Source organism: Artemia sp. Qi Xiang Cuo, chromosome 7, assembly GCF_049724085.1.
Source record: "Artemia sp. Qi Xiang Cuo chromosome 7, ASM4972408v1, whole genome shotgun sequence".
Classification (NCBI taxonomy): Eukaryota; Metazoa; Arthropoda; class Branchiopoda; order Anostraca; family Artemiidae; genus Artemia; species Artemia sp. Qi Xiang Cuo.
Genome location: NC_142800.1, coordinates 35,671,937 through 35,691,864, shown reverse-complemented (window position 1 = coordinate 35,691,864; position 19,928 = coordinate 35,671,937). Strand labels below are relative to the sequence as shown.

The 19,928-nt window shown below is 33.8% G+C and overlaps 1 protein-coding gene and 1 long non-coding RNA gene across 3 annotated transcripts in view; one reads left to right on the top strand and one right to left on the bottom strand.

Annotated features, from left to right (window-relative positions):
* Window positions 1-1,146: 1,146 nt before the first annotated feature.
* Window positions 1,147-19,928, bottom strand: part of LOC148950207 (uncharacterized) — a 91,512-nt gene continuing 72,730 nt past the window's right edge. Inside the window, exons 5-6 of one of the 2 annotated variants that reach the window (XM_089092231.1) lie at window positions 11,958-12,172; window positions 1,147-2,274 (exon numbers count right to left, since the gene is read on the bottom strand). In XM_089092231.1, coding sequence (XP_088948357.1) covers window positions 2,010-2,274; window positions 11,958-12,172 — 480 coding nt within the window. In that variant the 3' untranslated portion in view covers window positions 1,147-2,009. Of the gene's footprint in view, window positions 2,275-11,953; window positions 12,173-19,928 lie in introns of both variants that reach the window. The other variant, XM_089092232.1, reaches the window with a different exon arrangement.
* Window positions 9,978-19,928, top strand: part of LOC148950208 (uncharacterized) — an 82,648-nt gene continuing 72,697 nt past the window's right edge. The window contains exon 1 of the long non-coding RNA XR_016141994.1: window positions 9,978-10,110. This is a non-coding gene — a long non-coding RNA (uncharacterized LOC148950208). The remainder of the gene's footprint in view (window positions 10,111-19,928) is intronic.

The window sequence follows — 19,928 nt, the reverse complement described above, 5'->3', positions numbered from 1 at the left end:
CTCCCCCCATTCCAAATTAAATGGGAAGCTTGACATATGTCGAACTTCCGAACATATTTTTATAGAAAATAATTTGTTTCTGTTGCAGAACTTTTACCTGATCAAGATTAAAGTAAGATCAAGATATACCTCTTTCAGGCAGGCGAGAGCCATGACAAATCTGAGAGAATTCGTATTTTCGAACTTGAAGTGGATGTTCATTGGTCGATACGTTATTTATCCAAGGAATCGGGGTCAAAGTTTTTGTTTTCAGCAGGGATGGTAGATAAAATCACTGGAATTTTTTTCACCTAAACCCTGAATAAGTTCACCTGCTTTTCTTCTGGTTTGAGACAGATCAAGCAGAGTGAATGCAGTAAAAATATAAAATAGGTCACAACAAATTGGTTATTCTATCCGTCGAAATAGAAATGGCAAATTTTGGGACTTTGTTTAGGCTCAAGCTCAAGAAAAGTACATTAAAGGCGTGCATTTTGTAGGTGTATTTGATGCTGATTGTATTTGTAAGCCTACCTGCATACGGGAGAACTTTTTAGTAGCTCTAACAATATTAATTGTTATCGTCTTATCATGAAACCCTATTTACAGATATGCTTTCAACAGCTCAGTGAAAATGTTTAAAAGTAGCCGTTGAACCAAAATGACGAGTAAAGCTGTATATACAAAATGGATAATCTGATACAAAACCCCAAAACGTCTGATTTGGAACGAAAACAGCATCTACAGCTTTAATAAATATTCAAAATCTCACAAAATATAACATAATTTTACTCGGAATTTTAATGTTTTGCATTCACGCAGATTTGGACTCAAACATCTTGATTTGTCAATTCTTGGTGTGTTAAATAAAAAGAAGAAAAACACGTTTTTTTTAGAAACAATCCATTGGGGAAAACCAACCCTGCTATCATTTTCGACGTAATACCTTAAGTTAGTTAATTTTTTTCCAAGACCATACTGCCTTTCTATGACGAACAAATGAATGTTCAAATGGGAATAAGTCAATTTATAAGACAGTGAAAACAGATACAGAAGTCTAGATATTTTGAACACATATACTTGCAATAATTTTACCTAATTGAAGGTATTACGTCAAAAATACATCGTGTATATGGGGAGATGTGACCAGTAAAGTAGCCTATACAACTATAAATTCAAAAATATTCATTTTGCAATTAGAAGACGAAGAAGATCTTTCCACCTTCATTTGAAATTCAACTTAAATTTAAGCAATATTAAAGAAGAAAATTTACAACTAAATATTCAGGATGAACCCAGTTATTGAATTCTTTCGGCCAAATCTAGTGAAAGAACCGGAAGGTATTATTTTGTGCTGTACAAATATGTTAGCTCTAATTTTAATGCTTTAGTATTTCTGCTGACGACGACTGCTGTATATGTGGTCGAAATATCCAGACTTTTCTATCTGTTTCACTGTCTAATAAATTGATTTATCCCCATTTGAACGTTGTTTTTTTTGCCCTGTTATAATTTATTATATAGAGGTATTACTGGCACAATTTTTTATATGAAATGTCTTTTCTGTGAGCCAGAAATCAACTCTTATTCTTATAATATTCCAGACTTTTGTATCTGTTTTCACTGTCTAATAAATGGATTTATCCCCATTTGAACGTTGTTTTTTTGCCCTGTTATAATTTATTATATAGAGGTATTACTGGCACAATTTTTTATATGAAATGTCTTTTCTGTGAGCCAGAAATCAACTCTTATTCTTATAATATTCCGGGATGGGAAGCTATAAGTCACTTTTGTTTTTCTCGTTATTTTTTTCTCATTATTTTTTCTCAATATTTTTTTTGGCCTGTCTTGCAATGAGCAGTTGCGCTTTGATGAGTCCACAAGATTTTCATGGGTTAACAACAACACGACAAGTTTCTCTTTCTTCATTGTGTCATACTGATATTGCCAAAGACAAGCTTTATGGGAACCACAATAAAAAGTGCAGATTCAAATAAAAATTGATCGTAACTCTGTCCATATTTTAATTAAGTAGATTTTCTTGCAAAAAGTGGTGGCTGTTGCCATACACGCGATAGCATATCATTCATTGCAGCGTTATACATCATCTGACGTTCTCTTTCAGCTAGGATTTTAGCTCGCCTACGTTCTTGATACGAATCGGAATCGTTTGCCATTGCTAACTGAGACCATACGGGTGAAGTCCTCCTTAGTAGTCGAGTTCGCTCTTTTCTTTCTGCTTCAGCTTTCCTACGCTCAGCAGTCTGACGGCGATTCAGTTCTTCTTTTCGTCTGAAAGAAAAGATTACGTGTCCAAAGCTATGCATAACTGAAGTTGGGCAAATAAAAATCTGTCTTTTCTTCCGCATATTTCAAACATAATCTTCATCCGTACATTATACCACAAATGAAAGGAGACAGCACTGGCACAACTAGCAAAACAGTGTAGTGTCTATTCACTTCGAAAGAAGAAATATTACTGTTAAGCAGAATTATTTCTTTGGACTAAATTTTTTCTGAAAAATAGTAATTTCATTCAATGGGTCTCGACCCGCTTTAGACTCGCTAAAAACGTAATTCACCAATAAAATTTTTGATTAATATTTGAATCAAACCAGAAAATTTTCTGAAGATATTTTGAAGAAAAATTGCAGCTAGCACAATAAAGGAAAATTACTTTGATAACACTTTCAGATTATTTGCAAATAAAACAGTTCGTGGTAACAAACTGAAACTAAAGAATGAGTCGTAACAAACTGAAAAAAAAAGGATTTTTGAAAAGAATATGCACATAAAATAACCGACTTTTTATGGTGATTCCGAATATATAAAATTCCACTTTTTTTCAATACCAGTAATATATGGAAGCATCATGAGTCAATTTATTTAAGCTAGTTTTATCAATATATGTTGACGAGGCTGCGAAGTAGTAATTTCTGTTTGTTTTAAGCTTAAATTTCACTACAAACTTTCATCAGAAAAATTTCCCTAATTAATTTGTTATCGTTTTCAATTTTCTTAATATTCACAAAAGCTGACCCATGGACACTCCGAAAAAATAAGTCCTAACCTGGTGATAAGACAAGTCAACTTCAAGCTGCTATTCTCCACGACACCAAAACGACCTACATATGCGGTTTAAGTTTTAAACGGTTTAAGTTTTACGGTTTAAGTTATACGGTTTAAGTTTTAAACAAACTAAGTACGGACTGTTCAAGAATGACCCAAGTTTGGATTTAGCGTAAAATATGCTAACTCCTGGCCAGAAGCGAAAACGAACTAGGTCCTGGTTCGGTGGAAAATGAGCTCCGTACTGACTCGACACAAAGCGAGCTAAGTCATGATTCAGCATAAACACATGATTCTTAGACAAAAAGATGACTCGTGACAACTTGGTGCCAACACAGAGCAAGTCCTGATTTGTTGTGACAACGGTGACTTGGTCCAAGCTTCTGAATTTTAGAGTGCGTAAAGTCCAAGCTGTGTGCCGACTCCGCGTAAAAATGAGCCAAGTCTTCATTTGATGAAAACAAGCTAGGTCCTGAATCTGTGCAGAAACAAGCTAGATTCTAATTCGATACAACAATCAACTATTTTCTGATTCGCTAAGAAAAACAGTTTGCCCATGTCCCGCGGTGGGATAAAAACTAATTTAGTTGAAACAGCATCTAGTCCTCTATCACTGCAAACTATTTAGCAATAAGGTAGACTTCTTGAAATCGAAAACACTTCGCGGCTTTCAATAAAACTGGAGGCAAAAAAGCTGGCTTGTGTCCTCTCTAACACCCCCCCCCCCCACCCAATCCTCCTCCTATCGCAAACAGTGAAACAGGAAAAAAGGCATATTGCACCAGGTTTGAACTGGAATCTTTTCAAATTCAATCTGTATGATCATGCAACCAAGCTTGGCCCGTGTATCCTCAAAATTCACTTACCCAAATTTTCAGTGCCAACAACAGATCTGGTCAGCGGGCCAGAATGAACTATTGGTTCTCCTCACAGCATAAGTAATATACACTAGCGAAAAGTCCCATACTCTCAATTAAACATTTTTGACACAGATCTAAAACCACACAAGCCTCATGACCCCGCCAACGCTCAAACGTAATGACAAATGTTTCCGTTGGAAAACCAAGTCGCAACTGAAGTAGTGATGTAGTAATAAAAGGTAGCGGACCCGTTGGTAATCCAGACAAGCGGGTCCTAGTGCTATATCAATTAAAGAGAGCGGGCTCATAGGACATTACTGTGTCAATTAAAGGAAGCGGGTCCACAGGACATTACTACGTCAAATAAAGGAAGCGGGCCCGTAGGATATTACTGTGTCAATTAAAGGAAGTGGGCCCATATACACATTACTGTGTCAATTAAAGAGAGCGGGCCCATAGTGACATTACTGTGTCAATTAAAGAGAGCGGGCCCATAGAACATTACTGTGTCAATTAAAGAGAGAGGGCCCATAGGCAAGCCATACAAGCAGGCCAACCATACAAGTGGGCCCATACGCAAGTCATGCAAGCGCACAGTACTCCCACCATACAAGCGGGCTATCATTCCTGGCAGATATATTTTTTGTATGAATGATATTTTATTTAATGTTTTTTATGGTTTGGATGTCTTATGTTTATAGATGTAAAGATTTTTATTGTTCATTATATTGCTGTTCTATCCATACAAGCAGGCTATCATTCGAAGCAGACACATAGACAATCCATACAAGCAAGGAAACTGATTTTGTTCATGGAAATTGTTGTGTGGTGATTGTTGTTCATGGAACTTGTTGTATGATGGGTTTTTGTTCATGAAACTTGATGTTCATGATTTTTTTCCCACATAGTGAAACTAATTTTGTTCATGGAACTTTTTGCCTGCATATTCTATGCTCGTGATTCATGTTACATGTTGATTTTTCTCTTCCTGAAACATCCACAATGACTTTTCTCATTAAGAAAACTGTTTTTTTTATGGAACTTGTTGCATGCTGATTTATGTTCGTGGAACTTATTGAGGGTTTTTTTTGGTTTGTGAAACTTGTTGCAGCCTGTTTTTTCTCTTTGCGAAACTTGTGCATTAAATTTTTCACCTCGTGAAACTGATTTTGTTATTGGAAGTTGTTGCGTGCTGATTGTTTTTTTTTAGTTCGTGGAACTTGTTGCATGCTGTTTTTATTCGTGAAACTTGTTGTAAATTGATTTTTTTTTCTCTTCGTGAAACATGTACATTGATTTCTTTTCTCCTCCTAAAACTAACTTTGTCCATGGAAGATACTGCATACATAACTTGCACATTGATTTTTTTTCTTCTCTTGAAGCCAATTTTGTTCATGGAACTTGACCATGCTGATTTATGTTTTTGGAACCTGTTGAGTACTGATTTTTCTTCGTGAAACTTGTTGAATGCTGATTATTTTGTCTTCGCGAAACTTAAACAATGATTTTTCTCCCCGTTAAACTGATTTTGTTCGTGAAACTTGTTGCGTGCTGATTTTTTATTGCTGAAACTTGTTGTAAGTTTATTTTTTCTCTTCGTGAAACATGTACATTGATTTGATTTTCTACCTCGTGAAGCTAATTTTGTTCATGGAGTATATTGCATGCATATTTCTTTGTTTGTGATCCATGTTAAATGTGGACTTTTATCTTTATGCAACTTTTATAATGATTTTTCTTATTGAGAAAACTGGTTTTCTACATGAAATTTGTTGCACGCTGATTTATGTTCGTGAAACTTGTTGAGTGATGATCTTTTGTTCGTGAAAGGTGTTGCAGTGTGATTTTGTTTATTCTCTTCTTGAAACTTGTACATTGATTTTTCTCTTCGTGAAACTGATTTTATTGATGGAAGTTGTTGCGTGCTGTTTTTTTTTGGAACTTGTTGCTTGCTGTTTTTTTATTCGTGAAACTTGTTGCAGGTTGATTTTTTTTCTTCCTGAAACATGTAATTGATTTTTTCTCCTCCTGAAACTAATTTTGTTCAAGGAACATACTGCATGCATATTTTTTAAATCGTGGATTTTATTGTGTACTGAGTGTTTATTTGTTCATGAAACTTGTTGCTTGTTTATTTTTTTTTCTTTTCACGAAACTCGTGCACTGATTTTTCTCTTCGTGAAGCTGATTTTGTTAATGGAAGCTGTTGTGTGCTGATTGTTTTCTTTTGTTCGTGGAACTTGTTCCTTGCTGTTGGTTTATTCGTGAAACTTTTTGCAGGTTGATTTTTTCTCTTCGTGAAACATGTAGATTGTTTTTTTCTCCTCCTGAAACTAATTTTGTTCATGGAACATACTGCATGCATTTTTTTATCGTGGATTTTTTTTTGTGTGCTGACTGTTTTTTTGTTCGTGAAACTTGATGCATGTTGATTTTTTTCTCTTTCCGAAACTTGTACACTGATTTTTCTCCTCGTGAAACTTATTTTGTTCAAGGAACTTGTTACGTGCTGATTGTTGTTCATGGAACTTGTTGCATGATGGTTTTTTGTTCATGAAACTTGATTTGTTTTCCATATAGTGAAACTAATTTTGTTCGTGGAACTTATTACATTCATATTCTATGCTCGTGATTTATGTTACATGTTGATTTTTCTCTTCGTGAAACATCTACAATGAGTTTCCTCACTGAGAAAACTGGTTATACTCATGGAACTTGTTGCATGCTTATTTATGTTCGTGGAACTTTTTGAGGGATGATTTTTTGGGTTTGTGAAACTTGTTGCAGCCTTTTTTTCTCTTCGCGAAACTTGTACATTGATATTTCACCTTGTGAAACTGATTTTGTTAATGGAAATTGTTGCGTGCTGATTGTTTTTTTTTAGTTCGTGGAACATGTTGCATGCTGTTTTTTATTCGTGAAACTTGTTGCATGACCATTTTTTCTCTTCGTGAAACATTTACATTGATCTTTTTTCTCCTCCTAAAACTAATTTTGTCCATGGAACATACTGCATGCACATTTTTCTGATTCTGAAACTTGTTGCGTGCTCATTTTTTTGGTTCGTGTGAACTTGTCGCATGCTGCTTTTCTTCTCTTCGCGAAGCTTGTAGACTGATTTTTCTTCTCATGAAACTGATTTTATTCAAGGAATTTGTTGCGTGCTGATTGTTTTTCATAGAACTTGTTGCATGATGATTTTTTGTTCATGAAACTTGCTGCATGTTTATTTTTTTCTTCGTGAAACAAGTATATTGATTTTTTTTCTACCTAGTGAAACTAATTTTGTTCATGGAACTTATTGCATGCATATTTCTTTGTTCGTGATCCATATTAAATGTTGATTTTTCTCTTCTTGAAACTTCTACAATGATTTTCCTTACTGAAAAAATGGGTTTGTTCATGGAACTTATTGCACGCTGATTTATGTTCGTGGAACTTGTTGAGTGACGATGTTTTGTTCGTGAAATGTGTTGCAGTGTGTTTTGTTTATTCTCTTCTCGATACTTGTATATTGATTTTTCTCTTCGTGAAACCAATTTTTTATTAATGGAAGTTGTTGCGTGCTGATTGTTTTTTTGTTCGTGGAACTTGTTGCTTGCTGTTTTTTGATTCGTAAAACTTGTTGCTGGTTGATTTTTTCTCTTCGTGAAACATGTACATTGATTTTTTTCTCCTCCTGAAACTAATTTTGTTCATGGAACATACTGCATGCATATTTTTTTGATCTTGGATTCTTTTTTGTGCTGAGTGTTTTTCTGTTCTTGAAACTTGTTGCATGTGGATTTTCTTTTTCCCTTTGCGAAACTCGTACACTGATTTTTCTCCTCTTGAAACTGATTTTGTTCAAGGAACTTGTCGCATGCTTATTTTCTTCATGGTACTTGTTGCATATTTTTGTCCGCGAAACTTGTTGCATGTTGACTTTTCTCATCGTGAAACTAGCACATTGGTTTTTCTCCTCTTGAAGCTGATTTTCTCCATGGAACTTGTTGCGCGCTGATTTTTTTGTATGTGTAACTTTTATTTTTATTTTTGTGAAACTTCTACATTGATTTTTATCCAAATGAAACTGGTTTTATTCAGGGATCTTGTTGCATGCTATTTTTTTTATTCGTGAAACTTATTACATGTTATTTTTTTCTTTGTGAATTTTGTACATTGATTTTTTATTCTTTCCTCTTGAAACCAATTTGTAGATGGAACATTTTGAGTGCTGATTTTTAGACATGTAAAAAATTGTAGGTCGGGCTCTGGTGGGAGGAGGTGCGGGGAGCGGTGGGGAGGGTGTGGGGGACAGCAGGGTCCTTGAGGCCTTCTACCTTAGATTGATACTGTAATGTCCCACTTGTCCGCTTCCTTTAATTGACACAGTAGTGTCCCACCTGCCCCCTACCTATCATTGACACAGTGATGTCCAATAAAACATCAAATAAAACACCAATATAATGAACCATAAAAATCCTTACATCCATAAACATAAAACGTCCAAACAATAAAACATCAAATAAAATACCAATATAATGAACAATGAATATCCTTACATCCATAAACCTAAAACATTCATACAATATGATTGACTCCATACATCCATACAATAAACATCGAATAAAACACCAATATAATGAATAATATAAATCCTTACATCCATAAACATAAAAAATCTTATTAGATTGGCTATGTTTCCGCTTGGAATGATAGCCCGCTTGTATGGATTGTCTATGTGTCTGCTTTGAATGATAGCCTGCTTATATGGATAAAACAGCAATATAATGAACAATAGAAATCCTTACATCTATAAACATAGAACATCCATACCATAAAAAAAATTAAATAAAACATCAATCATACAAAAAATATGTCTGCCTAGAATGATAGCCTGCTTGTATGGATAAATATAAAATAAAACACCAATATAATGAACAATAAAAATCCTTACATCCATGAACATAAAAAATCCATACAAAAAAACATTAAATAAAACATCAGTCATACAAAAAATATGTCTGCTAGGAATGACAGACCGCTTGTATGGTGGGAGTATTGTCCGCTTCCTTAGATTGACACAATAAGGGAGTACTGTCCGCTCGGATATATTAATAAATGCAAAAAGGATAGGGCCCCGCTTCCTTAGATTGACACATCACTGAACTCATGTCCCAAAACTCTTGACTTGAGAATGACTGTGTATGTTATGCATGCATACAATTTCACTTAAATTCGTATAAGCGTAAAAATAGTCACTCCGAAATTCTAGCGAGTCAGAAGTATTTATTCCTGATCTTCGTCTCTCGATCAAGAAGATCAGAACCCTCTCCTTATGTGTCCTGATATTATTCGTTGCTACACAGATAGTGATTGTATTGTTAGCATTTTTACTTGAAGAACAGTGGATTCCGGTTTGTCCCTGCCTTGGTAAGAGTTATGTTAATTGGGAAAGATGCGGAGTTCAATGGGGTTTGACCGAGTTCTTATGTACTTCTCTCCTTAGAAATAAACTGTTAAAGAAGGGAAGAGATGGACTAATAAGCTGAATATCTGTCTATATCACTCAGTTTTTGTAAGTTGCAGGGTTTCGTAAGTCGCTCAGTTTATCGTTCAGTTTTTCGTCAGTTGCAGGGTTTCGTCAGTTTTTCACAAGTTGCATGCCAGATCATATTGACATCTCGACTGCTACACGATGTAACAGTGAAAGTCCAACTGTTGGTTCACAATTGATGATCAGTCAACCGATTTACCAACAGGGCCATGCTGGCCTATAATGAAATTTTATTAAATCTTTTTATGTTTCATAGATTCTTAAAAAATATTGCAGGCTGCCAAAATTGAACCAGATACCTTTCTCTTCCGAGCTATGTGCTAAACTAGTTTCGCCATGGAGACTTCTTTAGAGTGGAATGTTAATATGTAAATTATTTTTGATTTGGAAATTTGTTTATTAAAATTGTTTACTAGTAAATGGAGAAACTTTTAAGCAAAATTAAAATGGAAAATAAATACAATCGAAATATTAAGAAAGAAGACATGGATCTGGGAATTGAATATGAAATGAAAGCAATGAAATGTGTAAAAACTAAATATGGAAATAAACTCGTTATCATTTATGATTTTAAAGGTGAAACGGTTGATCTATTTGCACCTAAGTGTTTAGATTCTAAGGCAGCTGATATTGAAAGGAAATGAAAAAAATTAGATAAAGGTATGATTTTAAAAGTTATTAAAAAGAAAAAATAAAGATAATATAAATTATTTAGGTATTGAAATTCAAATAGCAACTAAATATTAAGTTATATTAAATTATTACATTTTTATCAGTAGTATAATAAGGAATTCTTATTTCATAAGACCTGTTTTGATCTTAAAGCTCAGGATGGGAAATTGTAAAAATGTCGGAAATTTTAATTTAAAATGGCGTGAATTCAATTGAAAAGGGGGTAAATTGATGGGATGATCTAGGTGGTTCAGAATCCGTGTTTTTTATACTACTCCCGGGGTATAACTTACAACCCTTAACCTGAGGGCTGTGGGAGGAGGTTCATCCTCAAAGACATAATTTTTAGACCTGTCAACTAAGTTGAACAAAATGTCTATCTCAAAATTTTGATTGGATGTGTTTGGGGAAATGGTGGGCGTTAGAGGGAGGTTAGTTGCCCTCCATTCACTTTTGACTATTAAAAAGGGCACTGGCCCTTTCAATTTCCAATCGAATGAGCCCTTTTTTAAGTTTCTCTGACACCGCTTTCTTTTAACATCTTATATACCCATAGGGCAAAACTTACAACCGTTTCCCTGAGGCGATTGTCATCATCAAAGACCTAATTTCCAGAAATTTCAACTACGTTGAACAAAATAACTATCTCAAAATTTTGATTGGAATAATTGGGGAAAAAGGTGGATGGGAGAGGGGGGTTAGATGCTCTCCAATCACTTTCGACTATTAAAAAAGGCACTAGCCCTTTCGATTTCCGATCGAATGAGCCCTTTTTTGGAAGTTTCTAAGACAACCCTTCTATAAACTTCTTATATGCCCCCAGGGCATAACTTACAACCGTTGCCCTGAGGGCTGTGGGGGAGTGTCATCCTTAAAGACATAATTTCCGGAATTTCAACTACGTTGAACAAATGGCTATCCCAAAATTTTGATTGGATATGATTGGGGAAATGGCAGGCGTGAGAGGGGGTTAGTTGCCCTTCAATCACTTTCGAGTGTTAAAAAGTGCACTAGCCCTTTCAATTTCCAATCAAATGAGGCCTTTTTGAATTTTCTACGGCAACGCTTTCTATGCAAACATTATATACCCCCAGGGCATAACTTACAACCCTTGCCCTGGGAACTGTGGGTTGAGTGTTATCCTCAAAGACATAATTTCCGGACCTTTCAACTATATTGAACAAAATGGCTATCTCAAAATTTTAATTGGACGTGTTTCGGGAAATGGTGGTTGTGAGAGGGGTGTTAGTTGCCTTCCAATCGCTTTGGCTATTAAAAAGGGCACAAGTCCTTCTAAATTCTAATCGAATGAGCCCTTTCCCAAGTTTCTGCGACAACTCCTTCGATACGAAGTGCCCTGGTTCAAAAGAAAAAAATAATAATAATACATTGTGCAAACATCGTTCTTTACTTAGACAGCGCTATTGTGCTGCCTATGATTCCTTGAGCTTCAACTTACCAAAAGTAGACTGCTTATAAGGTTTTTTGTAAAGAACAAAGGATGCATGTTCTTTTAGAAGAGTCTAAAGGGGCCAGCAGCTCATCTCTTATCTGTGCTAATTTCTGTTCCTTTTAAGTTTGACTTGATTTTTCGTTTTAATTTTTGTACATATTAAACTTCATTTACTCTTTCATAGTAATTTATGTTCGTTTTAAGATTGATTGATTGTTTTAAACCCACTTTTTTAAAAGTGGATTTTTAACTAACGAGTAAAAAGAAGGAAATAAACATTTCAAAGCTAAGATGAGGATATTTATTGTAGATTATGCTGACTAAAGCTTAGTCCTTGCTTTCTAAGTTTATTAAAAATAAACATTAACAGAGAGCTACCTGCCTTGTAGATAGACGACGCAAAACTGAAGCGACGTTGTCGCCTGTAAAGTCAACCAGTCTTGGCGGCTCAACATCCTTTTTATGATTCCTCGATTTGGCTACACTTTTAAAACTTTGTTTCTCTTGTTTATCTTGTCTTGCAGCTGACCTGGATCTCCTCTTGAATATCTCATTTTCACTCACCTCGACATCCATGCTTGATATTCTTGCTTTTGCCTATAAATCAAAGTTTTTAGAGCATGTTAATTATTCTGCTTAAATGTTCCCACTTCTGTTTGTGGTAATTTTTGTTCGTTTTAACTTTGAATTGATTGTTTATTGCAATTTCTGTTCGTTTTGGGTCTCTTTTATTCACTGAGATTTATGTTCATTTTACACTCGAACTGCTATTTGAATCTATTTCTGCTCGTCTTAGGTTGAACATTTTCTTTGAAAACTTCTTTTATGGAATACTTTTTAAATTCATATCATTTAAAAGCGAACGGAAATGAATTTTTTAAATATTACCAAAAAAAGGTATTTTGAATTGAAAAATTAAGAGCGGTCTTAAAATCCTAAAAGGAATAATCAAGTCAAGTTCAAAACGAAGAGAAATTACCATATACAAATGTGACGCTGCCGCTCCGTTAAACACTCTTAAAGCTAGTGTACTTTGCTGAAAACAATATGTGTTTTAATTAGTGTTTCTTAAATATATTATAGCATTCAAAAATCAAAATTTACTCGGGCATAAATATATATATATATATATATATATATATATATATATATATATATATATATATATATATATATATATATATATATATATATATATATATATATATATATATATATATATATATATATATATACTCGGGCATAATCAAAATTTACTCGGGCATAAATATATATATATATATATATATATATATATATATATATATATATATATATATATATATATATATATATATATATATATATATATATATATATATTTTTTTATATATATATATATATATATATATATATATATATATATATATATATATATATATATATATATATATATATTCCTCCAGGAAAAGCTCACATCTGAGCAAGTTTCGCCATTTTCGGGACATACACCACTGCACTCCCATTTTTTCCCCTGGGATCGGTCGTATGCAAAATTTTGCTGGGTGACACCGAAAGATATAATTCCCATTTTTTCTCCATTATAGTAATTATGAAACGAAAAAGCAAAATTTCCCAAGACCTTGTAAAATATCCTGTAACTTTCCAGAAACGTATTAATTCATTTTTGTTTCGGAACCATCTCTTCAAGAAATTTAAATCTTGTATCTCCTTTATATTCTCTGGACATATGGATGGAAAAGTCTGACTTGTATTCCCAAATTTATACTTTTTGCTTTTCTACAAGATTTTTAAACTTTCCACCATTCCCGGGCTGAGACTAAACATATCCTTGATGGGCACTCCTTGGTGTAGAAAGTGACAACTGCCACCTCCATCCACTTCGTTTCATGGCAAGCGCTTTTGACGTTTTGGGTGTGTGATAGAACACTGTAGTCTTATGAAGGGTACTGGATGTCTTGTTCATGTTTTCACTCATAGTTTAAATGATTGAGAAGTGTAAGAATCATCAGATGACACTCGTTCTCAGTTTTATATATTACAAAAAAGCAGTTGAATCAGTGGATGGAAAAGCTTTTGTGAAGGTCCTATCACATACAAGATAAGTACATTAAAGGGATTAGGACTGCATTAGAGAATAATATTGCTTCGGTTAAGGTAAGAAGAAAAATCTGATGTTTGCTATTGCCTTAACAGGCAGTTAGACCATCGTTCTTTCCAACTAAACTCCGTAAGTAATTTGTCTCCCAAGATTTAATGCTCGTTTAGCAGTATTTTCAGATTCATCTTTATTTGTCATATCACTTACATATTAATATTTTGAAGAAATGTGTAACTCAATATTGAAAGTCATGACGGTAATTACATCTGCACATACACATTTGTCCCCATTTCGGTACATCCATACTCTTCTTTTCACATATCTTGCAATAGCCTCTTTTTTGCTTTCTGTCTTTTCATCGTAATATCTTTTTTAAATACTAACAATTATTTTACTTTGGTAACTGCTTAATAATTATGTATTTCTAACTTATGATATTTCAATCTGAAATCTTGATTTGACAGCGTCGTATATAACATACAGGAAAAAGGACTCGGATTTTTTAGCTGGATCATAGGCATAGCGGTAGCTGTAATCTAGTAAAGGACTAACACGGCCCATAGTAACCAAAAAAAAGCCTGAAACCCATATAAATGGCGTTGGGCCGAAACAAGTACACCATCGCCTATGCCAAAAGCCTATTTAGGAAACTAGCAGTCTCTTGGATTTAACAACAAAGAAAATCCCTTGCCTTGAACAACATGGAAATTCACTTTAATTGCATGGGAAGCATTTCTTATTCTTTCTTTGCAGCAAGCCGGGTCCTGGAACACAGCAAAGGGCTGCTTTACGGCTCATTTTAAGGGAAATTGCTAAATCTAGTGCCTTTTGTATTTAAAAAAAAAACATAATCGTAGCATTTTAAGGGACGACTTAAGTAATATATGAAAGAACGAACCCAAGGAAATCAGGCAGCAGAGTCAATCAAATTTGACATCATACACAATATAACATCATCTTTTATACGAAGATGTAATTTGTAAAAAATAAATTGCATTTCATTTTCAATGTTTTCCTTTTTTAATTATAAAGGGCACTAGATATAGCAATTTCCTTTTAAACGATTCCTTAGACAGCTCTCTCTGATGTTGCAATGCCCCTATAGCTTACCCCAGAGAAGCGACTTTCCAAAAGATAATTTGTGTTATATTATCTTATCAAAAGATAAATGTATTGCACTTTCATGTATATGATGATTCAGTTTTGTCAAACGTGGCATTTTATCTATATATTTTTGTTACTATGGTCTACAGTTCTTTCTTTAATACAAATATGTTGTTAATTACAAGAGGCACTCAACTTAACAATATCCTTGACAATAATTCATTGTTGTTCAAGCCAAGGGATTTTCTTTGCTATCCCACCCAAAAGACACGTTTTCTGAATATGATTTTTGGCCATGGTGATTCCAATGGTTCACTTTGGAGTCGCCAATTACCTTACACATAGTTATATTATTGACAAAAGTTTCTTCGATTTGGTAATACGAAGCCGGAGTTCAATGCCCCATAAAAATTCTGTGAAAACATCTCCTCGACAAAACAACCCTACGCACTCATATCTAAATCAAGGTCATTCCTCTGCAGCATTCTTGACCATTATCAGTCTAGTTTCATCTGATGCTCGGATCTCTGCAGATAAAGCCTCAAATAGGTTGGGTTCTTGTTTGAATAAATCAACATAAACATCCAATTCTTTTGATGTATCTATTGATATTAAAATTCCGCTTTTAGAGTTTTGGTTACTATTGAGCCGAGTCGCTCTTACTGTACAGTTCATTACCACGATCTGTTTGATATGGATTGTGGTTCACCTCAGAATTTGACCAATATACTCCTATATACTGTTAATCCCCAACAAAGAATTGAGTATAATTTTTTGTACTAAATTTAGAAAACCTGCCGATGTGACTGCGTGAGGAATGCCCAGATACATCAACTAACCTATAATTACTTACGTATTATCAGTTACTGTAGCGAAGCGGCTAGTGAGCTATCCTCCTGACAAGGAAGATAGAAGTTCGAGTCGCTCTACGGTAACAAAAGAAAGACGATGGTCTTTATATCGCTTCATTTACTTCTGGTGCGGAAAATTGGCTTGAAAATCAAGCCAGTATATCCTGTGAACCTAACAATAGATTAGCACCAGAAGTAAATGAAGCCATGTAAAGGCCGGAGCTGCTAGAACATTCTGCCTGAACGGGATATTTTTTTTTTCTTTTTTGTTTCTTCTTTTCCACAGATACCTTGGCACTGGTACATCGTAGAGAGTTGTTCAATGGCTCATTTTAAAGAAAATTAATTGGGTTAAAAATATTTTTTAACTAAAATAAATTATTTCTAAAAGAGAATAAATTTTTTTATTAAAAACTGCATATTTTGATGTCTTTTCATACTGCAGTCTTTTCAAAGATATTTGAGTTTTGTACATAAATTATAATCGTATACCAGCGGTAAGATTTGAAACCACGCCTCCGAAAAGACTGGGGGCTAAAACCAGCGCCTTGGACCACTCGGACACTCTGCCTCTCATAACTATATATGTGAATCTGGGTTGCAGCAGTAGCTAGCAACCTAGTAAGAGACGATCAGTCCAATGCTAAGAAATATCAAAACCCAGAACTCCTAAAATTAGTGTCAGATCAAAACAAAAGTTCGTCATTAGAACCACCTTGTCTGAAACCCTACTAGATAAATAATGAAAGTCGTCATATTTTATATTAGAGCTATGGCTTGAATAGAAAAACACGACATTATGTCGTTGTTTCTGAAGACGTCGTGAAATAGTATCATTACGCCATGACGTCATGAAATAAAATCAATACGCCATGGCGTCATATTTACTATATAAAAAACGACAAAAATATAAATGGTCTCATTCATGATTACATAATGGTTAAATCAAAGCAAGCTACATGCAAGTTAAAAAAACAGTGACACAAAAAAAACAGAGATAGTATCTTGAAAAGAAAAAAGCAAAGGTATTCTACCAACCAGGCGTATTGAGAAGTAATAATTGATAGTGAAAAACAGCGATATTATAATGATGTAGTTTATAGACATGCGAAAATTGAGACAGCCAAACAAAAGAGAAAGGAACGGTATTACATTAAAAGACGATCACTGAAATAACAAACCATTCCATACATTGAACTTAGTTAGCTTACATTAAAGAACGAACTTTAGTCCATAGTAACTGAAGTAGTTATAGTAAAGATCGACCTCTAGCCTATTTAAATTTTAAATTAAACGATTTTAATTTAACATAATAAAAGTTTTCCCCGACGGGAAATCGAGCCCAATTCTCCCGCGTGACAAGTGCTTATGCTTACCAACGGACTATCGAAGACTTGTAAAATATAAGTTACATATAAGACATAATAATAATTTTATAATTAAGGACAACCTCTTGCCTATACTAAATTTTATAGGTCATTTAACTATAGTATAGTTTATCTGGGTTGCAGCGGTAGCTAGCAACCTAGTAAGAGACGATCACGTCCAATGTTAAGAAATATAAAAACCTATAACTCCTAAAAAAACGTACAGATCAAAACAAAAATGACACCATTAGAACCGCCTTGTTCAAAACCCCTATATAGGAAACTGTCTGTCCCTTGGCTTGAAAAGCAAGGGAAAAATATTTGCTTGAAAATCAAGAAAAGTAGCAGGTACTGCAGCATCCTTTCTAAACGGCATCTTTTTTTCTTTTTTCTTTTTTTTCTTCCACAGATAGCTTGACACTAGAACATCGTAGAGAGTTGCTCAATGGCTCATTTTAAAGGAATTCTTAAGAAGTGTAGATTAGATAAGAATATTATTTCTTGTTTAGCAATAAGATGCCTTCTAAGCGAGTTATACGTAATTTAAAAAAAAAACAGTACTACACAAACAATAGGTAGCATCTTGAAAAGAAAAAAGCAAAGGTATTCAACCGACCAGGCGTATCAAGAAGCAAAAATTGAGAGAGCCAAACAAAACAACAAGGAGTGTTATCTTAATGATGAAATTTACAGACATGAATAAATTGATAGTGAGAAACAGCGTTATTATAATGATGAAGTTTATAGACATACAAAAATTGAGACAGCCAAACAAAAGAGCAAGGAAAGGTATGATCATGATAAAGATTACCGAAAAAAACATAAGAAAAAAGTTGCTACCAGAATAATGGGTAGATACTGGGATGACAAAAGCTATAATGAAAAAATTAAAACCTTTGCGAGGCTTCACCAGAGAACGCATAAGGACAAAGTGAAAAATTACAATCAGAAGTCCAAGAAGATGGCAAAAATGCATGCTGATCTTCGTAATTTGATAAATATTTTACGAATGTTTTACCAGGAATACGAAAAGCATTCAAAATTACAGATTAAAATTACAGATTAAAAGAGCGGATGCTGTTGAAAAGTTGGCTAGAAATGCTCTGGTAAGACTTCATAGTAATATCCAAAAGAAATTTTGTCAGTTTAATGAAAAGCTTCATAGCTATGGACTGGCAACATTGGATCAGTTTGTAGATGCAATGGAAAATTCTAGAAAACACAGTGAATATACGGAGGCGTACTTCTTAGAAAATTCGTATATTAATTTTGGAAGGAGCAATTGTAGTTTATGTAGCAGTAATAAAAGTATATATACAAGCATACCTAGGAACAGCGAAGGAAAAGTAATTTTTTCAATTATGGCAAAATCCGGGTTGCGGCGGCAGTTAGCAACCTAGTAAGACACGATCACGTCCAATGTTAAGAAATATAAAAACCCATAACTCCTAAAAAAAGATTCAGATCAAAACAAGAAGAACACTATTAGAACCACCTTGTCCAAAACTTCTATATAGAAAAATTACCGTCCATTGGCTTGAATAACAAAGAAAATATATTGGCTTTAAAATTAAGAAAATAGGCTTTAACCACGTTATTCTCCACAAACGGCGTCTTTTTTTCTTTCTTCTTTTCCACAAATACCTTGGCACTGGAACATCGTAGAGAGTTGTTCAATGGCTCATTTTAAAGGAAATTAACTGGGTTAAAAACCTTTTTGAACTAAAACAAATCATTTTTAAAAAAGGATAAATTTTTCCACTAAAAACTGTATTTTTGATGTCTTTTCATACTGCTGTCTTTTCAAAGATGTTTGATTTTTGAAGCAATAAAACAGTTCGTGGTAAAGTTGTATTTAAACTTTATATTCTATAGAAAGCTTGGCACTGGAACATTGTAGAGAGTTGTTTAATGGCTCATTTTAAAGGAAATTAATAACATTCAAGGACGTATCCAGAGGGTTTAGTGGGTTTGAACCCCCCTTTCCTGAAATGTTTGGCCGACTCAAAATAACGAACTTAAAATGAATATAAGAATATTGAATATAAACAAAATGTACAAAGATGAATATGAACAAGTTTTTTATGCGTTTTTGAAGTTTTGATAATAAAGAACGAATATTCTACCGATTGTCTACTAATAACCATATATGACGTAATAAGTGACATGACGTAATATCTAAAACCTATTGTGTACTAACAACCATATATGACGTAATGAGCGACGTGACGTAAAAATTAAAAAATAAATTTTTATTTTATTTTCGTTTTCAGTTCAGAATCGCTAAAGTTATAAACTGCAAAAATATTTATGGTTTCTGAGCAATAGTTTTAATCTTTTAATTTAGACTAGAAAAATACCTGAAAAATTTTAAAATTAGTTTATTTTTTGTTAGGTTCTTGGTGCTTGATGCATGACTTAAACATTCAACTAATGGTTACATAACGGTTTCAATCAAGCAAGCTACACGCAAGTTAAAAAAACAGTACTACACAAAAAACAGACATAGCATCTTGAAAAGAGAAAAGCAAAGGTATTCAACCGACCAGGCGTATCGAGAAGTAAAAATTGATATTAACAAACAGCGTTATTATAATGATGAAGTTTTAGACATGCAAAAATTGAGACAGCCAAACAAAAGAGCAAGGAACGGTATGATAATGATAAAGATTGCCGAAACAAATATAAGAAAAAAGTTGCTACCAGAATAATGGGTAGATACTGGGGTGACAAAAGCTATAATAAAAAAAATTAAAACCTCTGCAAGGCTTTACCAAAGAACGCATAAGGACAAAGTTAAAAATTACATTCAGAAGTCCAAGAAGATGGCAAAAATGCATGCTGATCTTCGTAAACTGAGAAAAATTTTACGAATATTTTGCCAAGATTACGAAAAGTATTCAAAATTACTGATTAAAATTCTCTTTGAA